Genomic DNA, 21,850 nt, shown 5'->3' with positions numbered 1-21,850 from the left:
ATGCATCAGTAGTTTCTTGCAATGAAAAAGATACCACTAACTGCTGTTAAGGGCATCTTTTAAGGGTTAGTTGCTTCTGATATCCATCATGTCACTTTCTCTGGATATAATTTTGACCCCAAAAACTTGGGCACCAGTTACTGGCTATTTGTTCATGTAGACATTCATGCTGACTCTGTTGACTCATAGTGTTCCACTCAAACAACTCTCTGATTAGGTTTACTGTCTCCTATTTTCTTTGTTTCCTCCAGTTTGTGGGGGCTGACCAGCCAGATTTGCCCAGGAGTGTCTCTCAGTCTTTTTGGGGTCATAGGAGACATGATCATTTTTTCTGGTGAGCCAGATCAGGAAAGAGACAATTAATTTAGGCCAAGAAGGAAGGGAGTGGCACTGAGTGTAAACAACTTGAATGGGGTTGCATGCATGGAAGGGAGGGCTGGATTTGGTTATTAGCATATACAGAAGTGTGAACACCATTCCCAGCATACTAGATTTTCAAGCCCTAGGGCAAAGTGGTACCTGCAATTCAAGTTGTACGCCATCCACTTTTAAAGTGCACCAATGATGGTCATCTCTGTGGATTTATGGGACTTCATCACGTCATGTAGGATAATGTTGCATCATGGTGCCACATTACTGTTGTGCTTTTGCTGGAGGGTATTCAATATATTTTACTAGAGTTCATTCTCAGTTTAATAACCCTGCCTTACACTCACTATCTTTCTCCTCATTCTCACAAACCCCCTTTCTCTGCAGTATTGGGCACAATTCCCATTTACTGGAAATAAGCTCTGGGAATGTGCCTCCAGCTATGATGTTGGAACCAGCCCCTTAGCAGTGATCTGCTGTTTATTATTTTGTATTTGCTAATTCTGATGTGGGATGTGACTCACAGGTCTTTAACATACCGTTCTTGTTTTATTTACTTAAGGAAGGGAATTAACTGCTGATGTTACAACAAAATCAGAGGTTCATTTTTCAAAGCAGTTCAAGGTAGTTAAGCCCAGAGACTGTTACATTGTTTACCAGATAGAGGGACAAGATGTGAATGCAGGTTTTGTATGTCTTGTGCTATGTTTATTTTCCACACACAACACCAGAGTTGCTACAGCCTGGGCTACTGGAATGAAAAACTGGATTTTGCACTTGCCTTTGGATACTTAAAGGCAGTATACAGTACATATCTGAAAACCCTATGTCTTTTCATAGTAAAGTTGCAAGAGCTGCATATATAAAACATGGTTCTCTCAACTACAGATATCGCTGTGTTAGCCATACCATTATTATGTTGTCACTGTTCTAACGTCACTCCATCTTGAAGTCTGTCCGAAACTGAAATTTGTGCAGAATGCACCTGTCTGCTAATTTTTTGGCCCAATCCTGCAAAGTGTTCAGTTTCTTCTATAAAGAGCTGAGTGCCTTAGCTCCCATTAATTTTAGAGAGACTTGGGGCCTAATCCTGTGAAGTGTTCATTACCTTCTTATTGCTCTCTAGAAAGACCTAGGCAAATTGGAGGGAATTCAGAGATGCTCAGAATTAAATCCTATAGTCTAAGTTTGGAATCATCAAAGTTGAGCAGATTCTCTCTTTGAATACATCCCAAAACCACATCCATCACATTCGTGGTGTTATATTGCATTGCAAACTTATTTTAAATTTGTTGTCCACTATCACCTCTAGGTTTCTTTCAGCATTACTGATTTCCAAGTATCAACCTTCTAATAAATCTGTGTTCCATATTGTTTTTTTCAAGATTAGCTAGCTTGCATTTGTCCAAGTTAAATCTCATTTTGTTATTTCTTTCCTGTACCTTTCACTCATCTGTTACACTTCACATAATTTCTCTGTCCTCATCATCCAGATGAGTCTTCTCTGCAAAGCTAATTAACACACTTTACTCCCTCTTCCAGTGCATTAATGAAGATGCTAAATAAGACCAGACCTAAAATTGATGCATATCACCCCTCTTTAGACATCTTTCCTACAAAAACAAAGAGCTCACGGTTAGACCTGGTCTACACTATGATATTTTATCTAAAGTTTCTCAGGCTTTGTCTATACTGGCAACTGAACAACAAAACTTTTGTCTTTCAGAGGTGTTAAAAAAACATCCCCCTGAAAGACAAAAGTTTTGCTGACAACAGCACTGTGTCGCCAGGAGCGCTCTCCTGCCGACAAAGGTAATGCCTCTCATTGGGGGTGGAATTTTTTTGTCGGCAGGAGAGATGACAAACAGCAGCTACGCTGTGCACTTTTTAGTGGCATGGCTGTAGCAACACAGCCGTGTCATTAAAAGCTGTGTAGTGTAGACATAGTCTCAGTTATTCAGCTCCACCAATGATAGGGGCACTAGTGTAGACAATGCACCACTGACATCTTAAGCATTTTGTCACATATTTCTGCTCCCAGCAGGCTTAGACAACACAGTTCTTAAAATGCTTGCAGCCCTTTCTATTCTAATGCTTTCATTATTGCCATCACCAGTGGGAAATTTCGGGGCAATATACACACCTGTAGACAGTCAACCAAATCAGGGGAAACTGAAGGAGTGTTTGGGATGGCTGAGAAAGAAAAGGGGGCGGTGGGGGGCAGGGAGAGAAGGACCAGGCATCTTCCACCAACAGATTTTGAATAAAGTTTGCACAATTTTCTGAATTTTAGAAAATTTACAAAAACTTTAAAACTTGGAACAAAAAAAACTAAGCTTATCTATATCTGTACTTCAATAAATTGCCACATGGCCAAAATTTGTTCCTTTAAAATGTTAATTTTCCTGCATCAAACCTCTTAATACTCTCATACATTTCTCATCAGATGCATACAGAAACATAGAAAAATATACTGAAGAAGTCAGCATCATTGTTAACAACTAAACAAAGCATGTTACCCCCATCCCATACGCAGGACACTGGGGCTCTAATACCCATAGAACCAGACCAGCCAAACACCCCTACTTCTGTACAATCATTTCACGTGAGGGTTCCTGCTATATAAAAAATCAAAGTGTTTTCAGGTACTCTTCTGGCAATAAGCTTTCTTTAAACTTAAAGTAATAAATCCAAACAAAATGTCAATTGTATTGGTTTTCGTCACTACTTATTTTCCTTCATTTATACATTACCTGTGTAGTCTGTAAGGTCTTTAGGGCAGGCACCTTGAATTTATACCAGTCTTTAAAGTGCCTTGCAACTATAGGTGCTAGCCAGATAAGAATAGTAACTTACTGTGTCTCCCATGATTTATCTTCTATTCCTTGTCAACTGTCACTCGACATTTTTATTTTCTTCTATCTCTTCATCTGTCTCTTTCTGTTATTTTCAGCATTTGTTTTTCTGCTGATCAATTTTTCTGTCCTTCCCTCCACCCCTCCACTCTCCTCTCTCTTGCTGACCTATTCTCTTCCCTCCCACTAGGTTGTGTCACTGTGGTCTAGCACCTGGAATCTCTCTCTTCACTGACAGCCTCTTTCACTCTTCCAGGGGTTTGCCCTAAGTTCCCTTCCCCTCACCCACTCGGGTTCATTCCTCTCTCCCGCCTTGGGTACTTTTCACCATTTGATCATCTGCTTCACTGCCTCATCCTTGTGGGTCTCTCCACTTCCCTCTCCTGTGGCGGCGGTGGGCGGGGGGGCTCTCACCTCTCTTTTCCCCCTTGGGACTCTTTTTGCAGTTGCTCTCTTCTTCCCTTTGTAAGTGTTTCTCCTTAGGCCCAATTGGAAGCTCCTATCCCTCTCTGGGGTCTCGCTCCACTGCCTTCATACTTGGCTCTCCTCATGGCATTTCCCATTGGGGGCAGGGGTCTCTCTTTTCTTCAGTGGAATCTTTTCCCACCCTGTTCCACACACTTGGGGGTCTCCATTTCCCTCTCCTGCCCCCCTATTTCCCTTAGAAATTTGTTTCATTTATTAACAGTCTCATGACTCATTCACAGGTGGGGGAGGGTCTCTATTCCCCTTTCTTTTGCTCCTGAGGGGGGTGTATTATTCCCCTTCACTGCCCCCACTTGAGAGGCACTAATGCCCCATCAGAGGGTACCCCGCTTCACCTCCGCCCCATGGGGCATGTTTCTCAGCTGCTCCTTTGTTGGAGGAGAGGGAGAGAATTTCTGCATTTTCCCTCCCTATTCTCCCTTGCCTCTGGCACTCCCCTACATTTAGCCCCCTTTTACTGTGGGATAGGGAGCCTCCCTCAGTCCCTTATTGCTGGGGGTGGACTCTCAAGTTTACCCCAGCCTGTCTCTCTTTGCCGGTGGTAGGGTCACTAGGTCCCTTCCCCCATTCATCTCTAGCTGGTCACCTTGTGGTGCTGGTTGCCCCTCTTTGTTTTTCACTGACAGGAAGCAGAGGGAGGAGTCCAGGAAGGAGAAGCACCACAACCCCACCCTGTTGCTAGGAGGCCAGAGGAGCTGCATGGTCAGTGCTATCTGCAGGACCAAGGCAGCTAAGTGGGGTTACGAAGTGAAGCAGCAATGGCAAGACTACACCCCTAGAGTTTCTGTCATAGGCACAACTATGCACCCACCTCGGTTTTCCCTCTCAGGTAACCCAAGGGTTCTACACCCTGCTCTCTTGCCTCCACTGATCACACTAGTCCATGTAGTCATTAAAATCCCAATACATCTCACCCTTTGATATCTCACAGATCACACATCAGTGCCTCCTACCACACCTGGACTCTCTTCAGTCCTCTTCTGTCTTTCTGCTAGGGTAGCCTCCCCCCAGCCCTTCCAAATGGAGCACAACCCCACTCTTCCCAGTGGGAACCACCACAGCCTCTCTGCTGGGAGATCATCCTATCCAGGGGAGCATCCCCCTCTCCTCCAGCCCTCTTACTGTTCCCCTGGGCCCAGCTCCCTGGTGTGAGACATCAGCAGGTAAGCCCCTCCACTGCCTCTCTGCATTCAGTCCTTTCTGGCCCTCACCTTCAGCCTTGGTATATACCATAGCTACTATGCTTAAAATGCTACAATGCCACAGCTGTAGCACTTCAGCGTAGGAACTTACTACATTACTACAGTGACTGGAGGGATTCTCCCATTGTTGAAGGTAATCCTGCTCCTCCTCCTCCTCCCTAAGAAGTGGTAGCTGGGTCAATGGAATGGCTGTACTGGGGGTTAGGGTCATCTTAATGATCTCTCCCAGTGGTGTTTCTCAAAATAAATAAGTTTTCAAATAATAATTTGCAATTATTTAGCACCTTAGATTGGAGGAGCTCAAGTATTAGTCATGCTAAATATCCCTGTGGATAGGCTTTATTCCAGTGTTATAGGTTGGGAAAGCTAAGGCACAGATAGGTTAAGTTATCTGCCCACCTCACACAGGAAGTCTGGGGCAGTGTCTACAATAAAACCATTCTTATAACACCAGGCCTAGAAAAAAGCGGGGAAAGGGGTGAAGAAAGCCTACAGCTACCTCCTCCCAGGGCTGGGAAAGGGAAGAAAAGCACCTGCAGCTCCCCCCAGCCGGGAAGGGGGTGAAGGACCCCAGAGCTGGTGTGGGGCCTGGGGGGGAAAGGCAGATGTGGGGGCTGGGAGTGTGTAATTAATTGCTGGGAGCGATGGACAGATGTGGAGATGAGGGGCTACAAACTTAACTAGAATGTTGGGGTTTGAGGAGAAGCTGGAAGCTCTGCGCTATCAGGCAGATAGTGATTGCTCCTGCAGTCAGAGCCAAAGTCACTTTACTCAATACATTTGGGAGTGGGCAACACTAATTCTCTCTCTCATATATAGTGGGTATGGGTAGGGGGAGTTCAGAAATCAACAGACACTCTCCCCCCCCCAAAAGACAATAGTCTTATTTTTTTGTTTGTTTGTTTTAAGTCTTGTGATTTTTGGGGTCTGTCTCATGATGTTTTAACTTTTAGGGTTGGCAATGCTGCACTAGTAAAACTCTTGTTGTCTTAAGTGGGAGCAGAATTAGGCCAATACACATCCCTCTTGGAAATCCCATCCTACACATTCTGGCTCCCAATCTTCAGGTGAAATCCTTTTCCCATTAAAGTCATTAGGAGATATGCCATTTACTAGAATGGAGCCAAGATTGCACTGTTAGCTTTTAACCTTTAGAAAATGTATCTTGTCTAGTAACTAATACTTTCAGCTAGGTCTACATAGTATCTTACCTCAACTCCTCCACCATTCCAACATGAAGTTAAGTTTGTTAACCCCTCCCTGCAAAAAAAAAAAAAAAATCATGAAACTGGCTTAAAAATCATGGACTTTTTTAAAAATTGGGATTCTTTTTATTTTCCTATTTTTAAAAAACATTTAGGATAGATTTGGGACATGTTTTCAAAGCTTTTCTCTGCAACCACAAAGGCTAGATATTTCCTTTTTTTCCCCCACAGTGAAAGCTGAGATTCTCACTAAATGACATTACTCCGGGAATTGGTGCTCTAAGAAAATAAATCAAACATTGTAAAACTCAGGATAAATTTGTAATACATGCCACTGACTTAATTTACACTAGCTGAGGATCTGTCCCTGCAACCAGCTTTATTTCTAATTTAGATAAAAAAATAACTCAGCCAAAGTGGCCCATTGCATATAGTTTCTGACATAATTTTCAAATGAGTTCCTTTGCCTTTTTTTTTCCTCTCCCTCTCTTTTTGTACATAATTCCATTCAATAACTAAAGCTTGGGACTGGAACAGCATTCAGAATTTCCTTGTCAATATTTCACTGCTTGTTCAGAGAAGCATCAAACCTCTAAGAAGTTAGTTCTGGCAGAACTTTCCACTTTTTAAAAAAAGGATTGGGCAGTCATGACACAACTGGACCAGACAAGTAAAACAGAAAGAGACTCTCAAAATTCCAAATGGTGGAGTGGTGGAATACACTGATTGGTGTTACTGTCTCCATTTCAGAATACACATGCCTGGAATGTTTGGGATCTGCTCAGTTATTTCATGTCATGAATACACAACAGCAGATACTGGGTAAAAAGGAGGAAAAGTCAAAGCAGTTCTCAGTAAAAGTGAGTCATTACTAGTACTACAGCTGTTACATTTTCAAAAGTGCCCTAGACCCTGTTTACATGGGGAAGCTTTAGTGAAATAAACTAGGATGTGAATGTAAAGTGCAGTAGCTATTCCTCACTAGCTCGGCATGTGGACAGTCTTATTCTGGATTGAGTGCTTTCTTGTGGATAAACTTAATCCACAAAGGCACTTTTACTGTGGAATAAGACTGTCCACATGAGGAGATACTGAGGAACAGCTATTGTACTTTACATTCACATACTACCTTATTTCACAATAGCTTCCTGTGTAGACAAGCCCTGAGGCTCCTATATGCATAAGTCACTTTTGAAATGTGATTTAGGCTCCTAGGAAGCCTGTTTTGCAACCTTAGAATTAGCTAAGAAAAAAATGAGAATGATTCAAAAGAATTGAATTAGAATTAAAAGGAAGTTGGGTTATATTTGGTTGTTGATATTTTCTGGTACAGCAGAGAAAAATAATCACTAAATGTTTTTGGGGAAAATGTTCCAGCAGAGGCCCATGAGCAGAGCTTTTCAGATGCTTTTATTGCAGCTGATTCCTGTCAGAAACGAGGGACCACAAAAAAGATACTGTAATCTAATGCCTGTGTGGAAAAACTGTTACATTAAAATGACATTTCCCAAACAACTGGCTTGATTCTGACACTGCTCTGAGGGAGTAAATACATAATCAGATTCAATGCTTTTACAGATAGAGGCCACATAGACCAAGAGGGAGGACACAAGTCTGGGAATCAAAAAAACAGGTTGCTAGTCCCAATGCTGCCAATGACTCACTCTGTGAGTTTGGGTAAATGACTTCACCTCCTTGTACCTTTTTTTTGTCTCTATCTGTAAAATGAGAATAATTATTCTCACCCAGCTTTGTAAAACATTTTGAGATTTCTAGATGATAAGTGCCATGTAAGAGCTACATAATATTATGATTACTCTACAAGCTTTGTTTGTCGTATATTACTATTGCCCAGCTTAAAAAGAATTCATTAATAAGGGTACAATCTGAAAGATTTTGGAAGAATTAGCATAAGCACATTGAACAAAATAATCCTAAAGTTTGACATTTGGTCGTAGTCAATGGATTGTGAATACAATGAAGTACATCAAAAATTAATAAAGCAACATGCTGCAAGAGGCCTAAAATGTTTTACACACTTGAGGTAATGCACTATGCTTTTTAATCAAGATATTCTTGAGGGGAAAAATGGTTCTATATAGTTACTGTTTCTTGCCATTTCCCACTCTGAAAGGGCACTGTGTTAAAACTGAAAACACAGGGATTTCAACCCAAACAAAGCAACCTTAGGCAGAGAACAGGAAAATACATTTTGGCAGTTTATTATTTTTTCTGCTGCAGTGAAGAGAATGCATTTGTTTCAGAAAATATATCCTGAAGCTTGGGATTGTAATAAGGATCTGAAAGCTGGTATTTTGCTGTCTTAAAGGGTGAAAAGGAAACTACCGCTTACTAAGTGACAATGTTCCTTTATTTTTGCCCTAAATCATTGGTTCATTATAGACCAGTGGTTCTCAAACTGAGAGTGGGGACTACAAAGTGGGTCATGACCCTGTTTTAATGGGGTTGCCAGGGTTGGCGTTCGACTTGCTGGGGCCCGGGGCCAAAGCCTGAGCCCCATTACCGGGCGTCAAAGCCAAAGCCCGAGGGCTTCAGCCCTGGGTGCAGGGCTCAGGTTACAGGTCCCCTGCTTGAGGCTGAAGCCCCAGGCTTTGGCCTCCCAAGCCAGGGGCAGTGGGGCTCAGGCTTTGGCCCCCCAAACAGGGTGGTGGGGCTCAGGCTTTGCCCCCCGCCACCTGGAGCAGTGGGAACTCAGGTGGTCTCAGGCTTTAGTTACTGCTGCTGGGGTCATGTAGTAATTTTTGTTGTCAGAAGTTTGAGAACCCCTGTATATAGGCAAAACTAATACGAGCATTAACACTTACATTGTAAAAGCTCCTAGAGGCCTCATTGTATCTGGCACTGCTCAGACAGAATAAATACCCCCAAAAGCTTATGTTCTAAAAAACAAGTCATTACAGATATGAGAAATCATATCAATTCCCAGTCCCCAAATTTGAACTAAAATGATGCTTGCCAGACTTTACTTTTATCCTTTTGCTTGTATATTTTATTGCTTTCCCCTGGTCTGTTTTTTGTCCTTTTAGACTGTTAGCTCATGAGAGCTGAGATCACATCACCTCTGCCTGAAAAGGACCCATGCTAGGCACTAAAAGAAACATACAAGGTGGGGTTTTCAAAAACATTCATCATTGACCTGGCTTTGTTCCCATTGGAGTAAATGTTACCATCGACTTCAGTGGAAGCCGAATGAGGCCAACACTAAGTGTTTTTGAAAGTTCCACTCATAATAAATATCTGTAGCACCTTTCATCTCAAAGCACTATGGGCCAAATTCTACAACCTCACCCTTTCTATCATAGTCCCACTACAATCATTTTTAAAAACTGAGATTATCAATTCACATTAAGGCAGAATGGGATAATTAATAAAAGTCAGTTCATTTTTTAATTACTATTATTTTGAGACATGTTGGGACAAAAGTCTATTGCTTTGTGTGTGTGTGGGGGGGGAACAGGGTGGTGGTATCTCACAGGCAAAATATTTCACAGGCCTGTCAAAAAATAATGCTGTCCGTGGTTCCTGTTTTCAGCTCTGCACTGACTCGCTTTGTGGCCTTAGACAAATCACTTCACAGCTCTATACCACAGCATGATCACCTGTCAAATAGATATTACTATATCCGTTTCAGAAGGATTATAAGAGACTTAATTAATTTGTTAATGTTTGGAAAGCAATTTGAGATTTAGATGAAAAGTATGGTATAAAAATGGAAGCTATTAATTATTATGATTTCCACAGGGTGAGATTCTGCTATCCTTACTCACATTAAGTAGTCCCTTAGTCTAATTAATTCCTGAGTCCCCAGCAGTAATGAGAGGTGTGTGTTTGGGACTCTGACTGAATAGAGAAAGACTTGAATCTTGGACTAATGCTTTTCAAAAGCAGTTTTAAAGCCAAGCCTGCCTAAAAGGAAAGGTACAACCACTTTAAAACCAGCTGGTAATTGGTTTAAATGCATGTAAATAAAGGCTACAGCTGTTTAAATAAGGGGTGGACAGAGTGACACTTTGGTCATTAGTCTTCAGTTATGATCCTATAAACTGGAAGATAGAAAGCTCCAAAAAGTGCTTAGGTAGTGAGCAAAACTGAGTGTAAAAAGTAAGCTAGCCGTGCCTGGAACATAGGGTCCACAGCTGCTAAAAAGGCTGTCCTCATAACATTAACTTGCTAAATACCAAATGTAGGCCTCATCTAGAGGTCTAAAACCAAGAAGAAAGAATGGGCTACTACTACTACTACTACGGGAAGCAATCCAGGACTATGTGAGGCCAAAGCTTCAGGGCAATGCTTCCTTTGATGTTTAAAGAGATTAATAGATCCTTTCATTCTGGCATCCCCTAAGCTAACATTAGTTATGTATATAGTCTTCTTTGCTATAAACCATGCAAACAGCAGACATTGCATATGAGAATATGTTATAGCAGCTTTACAACTTGGACCACAATAATTATCTAAGGGCTTATCTACACTGACAATTTATAGCACTGCAACATTCTTGCTCAGGGGGGTGAAAAAACACCCCGCCTGAGCGCAGCAAGTTTCAGTGCTATAAAGTGCTAGTGTAAACTGCACCAGCGCTGGGAGCCGTGCTCCCAATGCTGGCAGCTTCGCCCCTCGAGGAGGTGGTTTTTTTAGAGCACCGGGAGAGCGCTCTGCCATGACCACACAAATCACGTTAAAGCAGTGCCGCGGCAGCGCTTTAACATTGCCAGTGTAGACTAGCCCTAAAGGAATAAGACTTAAGTATGCATGGGCAGTAGATACTGTACAGCAAGGTTAGGAGCTCCTAATAAAAAATACAAATTTGCTTGTTCTTGTTTCCAGTTAAGTAATTGGTAAAACGCCAATTGATTTTTGAGCAGGATTGGGCCCAAAGAGTACAAATTCTGGGTACTTGATTGGAGACTAACATTTTATCAAGAGCTCATGCTATTATTTGACTTAGATATTTCAGTAGAAAAATCCTTCTAAACAACAGAAAATGTATTTCAAGTGAGATTCTGAAAAGAAAGAATGTCACTTTATATAGCAAGGCCATTTATTACTATTATTTAACATTGACAAAGTGATCTGTGCTGTTCAATATAGACACCCCCCTGGGTTATGCAAACCCGACTTAAGCAAATCCGCACTTACGGAAAAAGTTCCATAAGCTAGAAATAGGAGGGGTTTTTTTTGTTTGTTTTTGTTTTTCGGGGGTGGGGTGGGGGGGAATATAATGGTCAGGTATACGTTTCCACCTTACACAAAATTCGGTTATGCAAGGTATTCCGGAACTGAATGGTTGCGTAAGTCGGGGAGCATCTGTACACAAAATAAAGCTCCTGGCCTGAAGAACTTCCTATCTGAAAAACAGATAAGGAGGCTACACCACACATAGGGAAAGAGAGAGAGAAAAAGAGTATGGAGGGGTGGGGGACTGGTTTGCTAAACACCAACATGTAAAATCAATGTTACACCCTCACTTCACCTGGATTACTGTGGTCATCCTATCTCAAAAAGGATATTTTAGAAGTAGAAGGCTTTCAAAGCCAGGTGTAAAAACTAATTAGAGACGTAAAAATTTCCATATGAAGAGAGACTGGGACTGTTTAGAGAAGAGATGAGTAAGAGGGAATATAGGCTTACAAAATAATTAATGGTAGACAAGGTAAACTGTGTGCTCCTATTTGCCATGTTTCATAACACGAGAACAGTCCCTGGAAAAATCATGGAGCAGGTCAATTTTGAAGCACTTTGAGGAGAGGAAAGTGATCAGGAACAGTCAGCATGGATTCACCAAGGGCAAGTCATGCCTGAGTAACCTTATTGCCTTCTATAATGAGATGACTGGCTCTATGGAGGAGGGGAGAGCAGTGGACGTGTTTTTCCTTGACTTTAGCAAAGCTTTTGATACGGTCTCCCACAGTATTCTTGCCAGCAAGTTAAAGAGGTATGGGCTGGATGAATGGACTATAAGATGGATAGAAAGCTGGTTAGATCGTCAGGCTCAACGGGTAATGATCTAGTTGGCAGCCAGTATGAACCAGAGTGCCCCAAGGATCAGTCCTGAGGCTGGTTTTGTTCAATATCTTTATTAATAGTCTGGAGGATGGCATGGATTGCACCCTCAGCAAGTTTGCAGATGACACTAAACTGGGATGAGTGGTAGATACGCTGGAAGGTAGGGATAGGATACAGAGAGACCTAGACAAATTAGAGGATTGGGCCAAAAGAAATCTGATGAGGTTCAACAAGGACAAGTGCAGTCCTGCACTTAGGAAGGAAGAATCCCATGCACTGCTACAAACTAGGGACTGAGTGGCTAGGCAGCAGTTCTGCAGAAAAGGACCTACAGGTTCCAGTGGATGAGAAGCTGGATATGAGTCAACAGTGTGCCCTTGTTGCCAAGAAGGCGAACAGCATTTTGGGCTGTATCAGTAGGAGCATTGCCAGCAGATCGAGGGACGTGATCATTCCCCTCTATTTGGCATTGGTGAGGCCTCATCTGGAGTACTGTGTCCAGTTTTGGGCCCCACACTACAAGAAGGATGTGGAAAAATTGGAAAGAGTCCAGCGCAGAGCAACAAAAATGATTAGGGGGCTGGAGCACATGATTTATGAGGAGAAGCTGAGGGAACGGGGACTATTTAGTCACAGAAGAGAAGAAAGAGGGGGGATTTGATAGCTGCTTTCAACTACCTGAAAGGGGGTTCCAAAGAGGATGGATCTAGACTGTTCTCAGTGGTACTAGATGATAGAACAAAGAGTTATTACCTCAAGTTGCAGTGGGGAGGTTTAGGTTGGATATTAGGAAAAACTTTTTCACTAGGTGGGTGGTGAAGCACTGGAATGGGTTACCTAGGGAGGTGGTGGAATCTCCTTCCTTAGAGGTTTTTAAGGTCAGGCTTGACAAAGCCCTGGCGGGGATGATTTAGTTGGGGATTAGGTCCTGCTTTGAGCAGGGGGTTGGACTAGATGACCTCCTGAGGTCCCTTCCAACCCTATGATTCTATGATTCTAACATGAGGACATACAATGATCAAGCATGCCAGAGGAGCACATTGCAAAAAGAGAGATTGTGCTGAAGTGCTTCTCTGTGAATCAGAGCCCTCCATCTCCATGTGCGAGCAGATTGGGCTAGAAAGAGAGAGAGAGAAGGCAGGAAGGACTCTGCCTAGCCTGAAACACTGACAAGACCTTCTCTACCTCCCAGAATGGGTGAAAGCAGACAGGGGCGGAGCTGGAGCTGCATCTCAGGACTTTTATTTTGCAAAAATCTGTTAATCTCTAGTGCTCTTTAAGAACAGGTTGAGAAATTCCATTATAAACCATGTTCCTTGCCTTCCTACCATGTTTTCCCCAAAAGAATTAAACTAGAAGTCAGGGTGGATCTCTGGGGTAGAGGGGGAGCATGTGTAAGCAAAAAGGAGGATGTCTACACAGCAGTTTGGAGCCCCTAGGAGCAAATCTGAGAGCCTGCAATGCCAGACTCAGGTGAGGGGGCCTCTAAAAGCAGCTGCATAGACAACGTTTTGAAGTTTAGTGTTGGGGTGGAGCTTGGTCTCTAAAGCCCACACCCTTCCCTACACATTAGGGTTGCCAACCCTCCAGGATTGTCCTGGAGACTTCCAGGAATTAAAGATTGTGTCATGTGATGAAATCTCCTGGAATACATCCAACCAAAATTGGTAACCCTGCTAGGCTTCAGAACTTCATCCTGAGCTGTAACTTCAAAGCACTGTCAATGCAGCTACTTTTAGAGCACCCAGCATGAGTTTGTTGACCTGGGCTAGGAGGCTCACTCCCACATGCTCCAAAACACTGTGTAGACAGGCCTATGCGGCTCAGAAGGTCTGAGGTCCTGGTTCCAGGACAGCTGTAGGGTTGCCAACTTTCTGACCAAACAAAACCAAACACCATTGCCCCGCCTCTTCTCCAAGGCCCCAGCCCACTCACTCCATCTTCCCGCCTCCCTCTGTTGCTTGCTGTCCCCCATCCTCACGCGCAGTTGGACTGTGCAGTCCACAGTGGCTTAGAAGCATGTTGGGCCTACTTACAGAGGGTGACTGGGCCAGGTTGTAACAGGCATCACACAGGTATTTTTTAGGAGGGATTTGAATAAGTAGGAGGTGGTGGCTTGGCAAGCTGGCGTGAGGCATTCTTTCCAGAGGGGACTGTGGAAAAATTCATGAGTGGGAGAAGGGAATTAAGGTATTGAGGCTGGCATGTTGTAACTGTTTTATGTTTTGTTGACAATTTATATATGATTTTATTTTACAAACCTATTGATTTAATATTCTGGTAATCTTCCAAATACCAGTTAGGATATGAAAGACTGCACAAGCACATTTTATGAACAGTTAGAGGAATTTGTGTCCTACCAGAAATGTTTGTGCTTTAAAGGGCTGAATTCTCCTGTCTGCTAAATCCACTCTGCATTGCATGGAAGTTTTCCCATGTTTTTAACTGACCACAGAGGGCCAGTGGAGAAGTTTCTTTGTGTTGGGAAAATTCTCTGCTGGTGTATCTGCTTCCTACATCAGACACATCCTAACTCCTCGTTATGAGGGGAAGCAGGGAGTGTGTTGTTAGGGGAAGGGGTTGGGGAGAGTGAAGCTATACATTATCCCTCATAGTGTAAGTCAGCACAAGGGCACAGCTCTCTTACATGCTTTGGGACCAGGGATGGAGAATATGAGACAGGCCTCAGTCAAGAATCTCACCCTAAATTGTTAGCCTATAACAAGACAGTAAAAACACAAGACTTTGTACATTATAGACTGATGCATTTATAGTTTCCTATTATTGATTTCTTTCCTGCCTCTCGCTAGGCTCAGGGTCATTGCTTCACTATCTCCACTGAAGGTTAAACAGTCTTTGGTTTTTCTGATTCAGTTTATTTTCCAGATTCTAGGCATGGTTCTCTAGGCTCGTATGCCAGCACAAACCAGGAGAAATTGCATCAACTTTCAATTGAGTAAAACTAGTGTGAGCTCAAAATCAGGCATCCTGCCCAGATAGCAACATTTTCATTGGACTGTAATTATTTTTCAGTTAACAGCAGAAATATTAATAGTAATGCAGTCTTCTATTTTTTGTCTTTAATTGAAACTTTTGTTTAGTGTTGTAAGCCTTGATTATTTCAGGCTGTTGTGAAATGAGTAGTGGGGATGAAAGGGCTAGGGGAGTGTCTCTATATCAAACTCAGACATTATGTTATTTCCCCCATATTGCACTTGATTGTTCTTGGGTAACCATAGGTGCTGGAACTAGGGGTGCTGGGGGTGCTGCAGCACCTCCTGGATTGAAGTGGTTTCCATTATATACAAGCTTTACAGTCCGATTCAATGGCTCTCAGCACCCCCACAATAAAAATTGTTCCAGCAGCCCTGTTGGTAATCTATTTATTGAAATAGATGTGTAGTCCAATTGGTGATGGCCGAGGGCATTATTCTGAAGTACAGGCATCAGTATTTACATACCTGGCACTATAGATATATATCCCAGCAGGCAAGCCTTTCATTCTTCTGAGGTACATAAATACAGATCCATATCACATACAGTGAGTGTTTTCCAGGTGAGACCTTTCAAAACTGAGGTCCTGTCTGCTCTGCATGGACAAAATCCCATGGCATATCTTAGAAGATTAAGGGTTTCCCTGTGTATCCCTAGCCAAAATTTCACCTACTCTGTTATTGTGCAGAATGCAGAGCACCCCCGGGCTGCTACCCTTCCACTAAAGAGCTGACTGTATTTCAGTGGCAATATCATTCCTCATTTATAGGGCCTAATCTGATAGTCCTTTTTGAGGCAAACTCCCATTGAGTTCAATAGTCAAGACTTATTTTGACCCTTCAGGGTCAAATACATCAAATACTATACCTCTTCGAAAGTAGATTTTTAGCAATGTATTCTAGAAATTGTTTTAGTCTTTCCTTGAAGAATACCTTGATAAGAGCAGGCTGTTTTTACACAGTCAGCAGTGATATACTTTTTGTTGCATACAGTGGTCTAGCATTAGAGATTCAAAGTGAAATCCTGGCCCTTTAGAAGTCAATGGCAAAACTCTGATTGACTTCAATAGGCCCAGGATTTCAACACCATCCCTTTGTCTTGTTGATATTTGGTATAAAAACAGCACCAGGTTTGACTTTTATAAATTTGGCAGTATTAATCATTGGGAAGCAGTTTCTGACAATGGAATATTGTTCTCAGAAAAAAGCTTTAAAAGGGGTATTATGGTTGGTAATATTAAACCCCAACACTAAGTGACCATTTAATTGAAATATCAATGTTGATAGTGTAAGGCTGTAAAATAAAACACTCAAGGATCATGAAATGCCTGTGAACCTTAACTTTACCTCTTTGCATGTATACATCAGTCAATTACCTGATAACATATGGATGAGAAATTCCTATCAATTCACATATGCATAGGCAGAGTGTCAGTGGAACACTGGGACAGCATTTAAAAAAAAAAAAAAAGATAAAAATTTGCATAATAGATGACATTATATACACACATACATATATATTTAAACCTTCATAAATTGGGCAAATAAAAATTTATTTTCCACCAGACCATTGGAAGGCATATGTTCCAGGGAATATTTTCCCATAAATATTTAGGACTATTTTTAAAAATTTGAAACTTTTGAAACAAAAGCAGAATTGTCTTTTTTCCTCCCATTTATTCCCCCTGCTTGAAAATAGCTGAACTGTTTTGCTAAAAAATTTTAAATGTTGCCCTCAGGGAGCAGAGTTGGAAAATAGTCTAAAAGGTGAACACTTGATAAAATTATAAGCAACTGAAAAGGCTCTTTAGAGTGGAAACATGTATACAACTTTAACTGGGGGCATAAAAAATTCTATGTGCTTTTTTAAGTGTGTTGGAAAGTCAGTAAATTTAAAGTTAAAATTGTAGCAACATTATCCAAACTGTATATAACTTGCTATAATATATCAGAGTTATGGTGACCACTTATATTTCAATGAAAGGCAGAACAACATATAAAATATGGTAAGCCATGTTTTAAGAGACACCACTACACAACACTTAATTCACAGCATAACAAATCTTCATTCTAGGAGCCCAGCGTTTTTTCTACCAAATTAAACTTTTTAAAAAAAACTTTTTCAGATGAGACTGAGGCACATATTGACTATGAAGATAATTTTCCCGATGACAGGTCTATGCCTGTGGCTGGGCATGAGGAAGAGCATGGCAAAGAAGAAGGGGAGGAGGAACAAGAGCAGGAGTTTTCCCACCCTAAAGAAACAGAGGCAGAAAGAGTTGGAAGCAGCAAAGATGTTACTCAAGGTATAGATTCTACTGAGAAAGGAAGCAAGGCACCAACTGAATCACCTGTGTCACTGCTGAGCCAAAAACACTTGTTTTGGTTCCCTGCAGAGTCTTTCAATGAACCTGAATCTGACAAAGACACAAACGATGCCACTAAAACACAATTTTCTGATGGCAACAACCACATTGGAGTGAAAACCATCTATAATGAACCTGGCAACAAAATGATTTATGACAGCAAGGATTTCCCCATTGGACCTGTTCTTGTGAACAACGATACAAAGACAATGAAAGATACAGTCACCAATACTGATGAATCCTGGTTAGATGGTTACCCTGTAACTCAGGAAACAGTGGAGGATGACGAAGAGGAGGATAAGGTTGATGGATCAATGGGAACAGAAGATGACATTATCCTTACAACTGATCAACCAAATCATGTTGAAGTTAGGAAAGCAGGCAATAGTAATCCAGCCTCAGACAAGGATTTAACACAGATTGTGGCAGCCCCAACAAGGATGCATGATTATGGGATCAAAGAAGTACCATTAGTACTAACACCAACAAGTGCTCCAGAGAACGTGAGTGCTAGCAAGGGCTCTGAGGATGTGATCAGGTATCACGCAACTACATCTTTGGGATTTGTGACTCAGGAGTCTACTACAACAACTACACAGCATGACCGCCCTAGCTTGAAAACTGCTATACTGAAAACCTCTACAACAGTCAGTCCCATTGACCACATTCCATATCCAGAGGCAGAAGAAACAACAGCATACTCAACACAAGCAGCAGCCACTATACCAACTCGGGAGGTCTTTACTAACTCATTGTCTAATGAATTTCTTGAGCAAGAAAATCTCACTTATGGCACAGGAGAAAAACTTCTCCCCACTTCTGAACCTTGCGTAGGAGAGGATTGTCCTAGCCCAAGTAAAGGTCCCATGATAGCTATCACTGTGATTGCTCTAGGTTTATTACTGTTTGCATCTATACTGGCGGTGTGGTGTTTCAAAAAACGGCAACAGAAGAGTTCTGTATATAAATTGAATGGAAAAGGTCAGGCTAGACATCCCCATCACCAACAGATTGAAATGCAGAAAGTCTAACCTGCTACCTGTTTTTCAGCAGACACTAGAAAGCAAGAAAAAAAGTCACATGAATGGTGGACACTGAAATCCATCAGTGCAGGAAGCAGGGGGCAACCCCCCCCCCAAAAAAAAAACCAAAACAAAAAAACCCACCTGTGTGGGACAGAAGGAAGTTCAGCTGTTTGAAATCACAACTTAATATACCTTGACATTTCAGTGTTAAAAAATCTGTACATTTTTACCACATGGGTCTTTTTGGAGATCTCAGCAAAAAAGAATGTAGCGCAACTGGAGATCATCCAGCATTTACATTTTGCTTATATTAATTAATAAAAGCAAATTCTTTGTCTACGACATTGTCTGGTTACAAGCCAATGGCAGGACTGGTCAGACCTTTCTGCTTTACTTTCAGTGAGCCAGACAAAGAGATGTGGGGCAAAAGTCTCTCTTTGAGCTACCACATATGTTGGTGTTTGTTATTTCTTTTAGAACTAACCAAATTTGTCAGGATAGACCAAAACCAATGATTACATGGCATATCGTGTGAGGAAAAATATTTGGTACAGTATGTTAATGTAATGGGTGATATTGCATTTGGAGAGATGATCACTAAGGTACTTTTCTTCAATGTTGTGAAATTTTCTTGAAGCACATTAACCAAACATGTAGGACATTAGGATATTTTGGGGTTAGGGGGTGTTGTTTTAACCTTAGGAAAGAAGTGCCTTTTTTGATATTAATATTTTTTGTGGAAGTAATGCTCTCTCACTGGAATTGAGATAATACAAATACTAGAAAACTCCATTCTTCCTTTAAAAGTAAGCAAGCACTGTGGTAGTCAGTGCATTCCTCCTTTCAGGTGCTATGAGTAGCCCCTTACTCATCAGGGAACCAGACAGGAATAAAGACCTTGGCAGGAAAATACATCTAAAGTAATTTGTTCTTCTGAGTAATAGTGCTTTAAGACCAACTGATCAAGATGTTGAATTTAAATACACAGCCTATAATGTATGAATTAAAAATGTTATGTAAAATATATTTGCCACATTCTTCTATGGGATGACTGAAGTACACTTGTATACTCAAATACGTAAAAAAAAAAAAGATCTTGGGGTCAGATGGTTCTCTGAAAAACTTCTGTTCAATGTGCAGCAGCAGTCAAAAGAGCTAACAATGTTAGGAACCATTAGGAAAGGGATAGATAATAAGACAAAAATAATATGATATAAATCTATGGTACTCTAATACCTAGAATACTGCATGCAGTTCTGGGCACCCCATCTCAAAAACAAAACCAAACAAAACAAACAAAACCAAAAAAAAATTAAAATTGGAAAAAGCATGGAGAAGGACAACAAAAATTATTAGGAGGATGGAACAGCTTCCAGATGAGGAGAGATTAAAAAGACAAGGACTGGTCAGTTTAGAAAAGAGAGGAGTAAGGTGGAAGATGCTAGAGGTCTATAAAATCATGAATGCTGTGGATGAAGTAAGTGTTATTTACCCCTTTACATAACATGAAAACCAGGGATCTCCCCAATTAAATTAATAGACAGCAGAGTACTTCTTTGCACAATGCACAGTCAACCTCTGGAACTCATTGCCAGGTGATATTGTGGAGACCAAAAGAATAACTGTGTTAAAAAAAGAATGAGAAGTTCATGGAGAATAGGTCCATCAATAGCTATTAGCCAAGATGGTCAGGGATGCAACCTTGTGCTTTAGGTGTTCCTAAACCCCTGACTGCCAGTAGCTAGGACTGGACAACTCAATAATTGCCCTGTTCTGTTCATTCCCTCTGAAACATCCAGCACTGGCCACTGACAGAAGACAGGATGCTGGGCTAGATGGACCACTGGTCTGAACCAGTATGGCCATTCTTATGCTCTTATTCTCTGATGAACTGAAGGGGAGTAGAAAGTTGCCAAAGATATGATGTGGAACAGTGAGAGATACATAAGTTCATAAAAACTGCTTATTTTGGTTTGAAGTATAAAAACAAACCTAGGCAAGGAAGACCTTGCCTAGTTATTACAATGAAAACTCTTGCCTTTTAAATTGGATGTTGTTTCAGTTATTGCAAACATGGAGGCTCTTCCAACATAACATCTTATTTAGAATTGTTAAGAATTCGGAGAGAGAGATAGAAGATGTCTTCTATCATCCCTGGAATAATTTTGCTTATTTAGGAATGAAAAATCTTACTGTTTGTTCTTACCTGTCCTAATGACAAAAGTAGTACTCATAACTATGAATAATCTGCAGGTCAGAAATGAGCTCGTCTTCTACTCCTTGCAGTGCAGTCTCAGCCAAAATATTCACCTTATTCAATAGATCAAAGCATGAAGGGGGAAAAAGGTGAAATATTGAAAGACGAATCAGTGGAGATCATATAGGACCAAATTCTGTCTTCAGTTACAGTGGTGTATATTCTGAGTAACTCTGGCCCCATTTTGTGTAACTCAGTCCCCATATACAGGTAACCAAAATTAAAAACAGGATTTTAAAAATATAGCTACACATTTTGTGACAGAATATGACTTTATAGTGAGCAAGAGGAGTTGAGTATTGTTGCCTGGATATAGACAGCAAGAATAGAAACTGTGCAGATTTGTAAATAGTGTGTTTCCTGTTATACTGCATTACTTTAATGTGTTCTAGAATATGAAATAACCTAGGATTACAGTTGTAAAATATTTTTATGAGGCAACTTTTTTTAAACAATGGATTTAGCACTAAGTAACTTTATGGAGTCTGTTAACTCAACTAAAACATATTGTGTTATCTGTGTGGAAATATACTGCAAAATAAATGCAAAACCCATCAATTTTTAAACTTTTTTTTTAATCTTAAAGCATGAAATCAGTGTTACAGTTCTGCATAGTGTTATTTGAATGAAGTACAGCTCAACAAGCTAAGTAAACAAAGTCAATACTGTTAGTGTAAGGAAACGTACACAATGTAAAAATCATACACAAATAAAGTTACAAATGCAAACTGCATGGGGCTCTTGTGAGACTCACAGATGCTCATTATTCATGAAAAGGAACAAAATGTACATTAACATAGTACTCTGAGGTATCTACAAAGGCGGGGAGGAGAGGGGTGTTCTTGTTCAAATAACTGACTAAACAAATTTGTTTGTAGAGGAAATACTGGTCTCTCCATCAGGGATTTCTTGGAGCAGATATACTCCTTGTTGTTTTTGTGGATGCAGAAGTAAGGTGCCACCAGACTCCTTGTTGTTTTTGATATTAGAATTAGTCAAAAAGTGTTAAATCCAGGTCATCAGCCCGATTCTATTCGGCAGAATGTTTTTTCCTCCTCAAATTTA

At 41.1% G+C, this 21,850-nt stretch overlaps 1 protein-coding gene across 1 annotated transcript in view; it reads left to right on the top strand.

The window, feature by feature from the left end:
* The window catches only part of SUSD5 (sushi domain containing 5), a 67,350-nt gene extending 48,405 nt beyond the window's left edge, over window positions 1-18,945 (top strand). The window contains exon 5 of the mRNA XM_039526043.1: window positions 17,264-18,945. Coding sequence (XP_039381977.1) covers window positions 17,264-18,534 — 1,271 coding nt within the window. The 3' untranslated portion in view covers window positions 18,535-18,945. The remainder of the gene's footprint in view (window positions 1-17,263) is intronic.
* Window positions 18,946-21,850: the final 2,905 nt, after the last annotated feature.

The sequence above is a fragment of the Mauremys reevesii genome, linkage group 2 (assembly GCF_016161935.1).
Source record: "Mauremys reevesii isolate NIE-2019 linkage group 2, ASM1616193v1, whole genome shotgun sequence".
Classification (NCBI taxonomy): Eukaryota; Metazoa; Chordata; order Testudines; family Geoemydidae; genus Mauremys; species Mauremys reevesii.
Note: the sequence above shows the minus strand (reverse complement) of the source record. Positions and strands in the feature narration are given on the sequence as shown.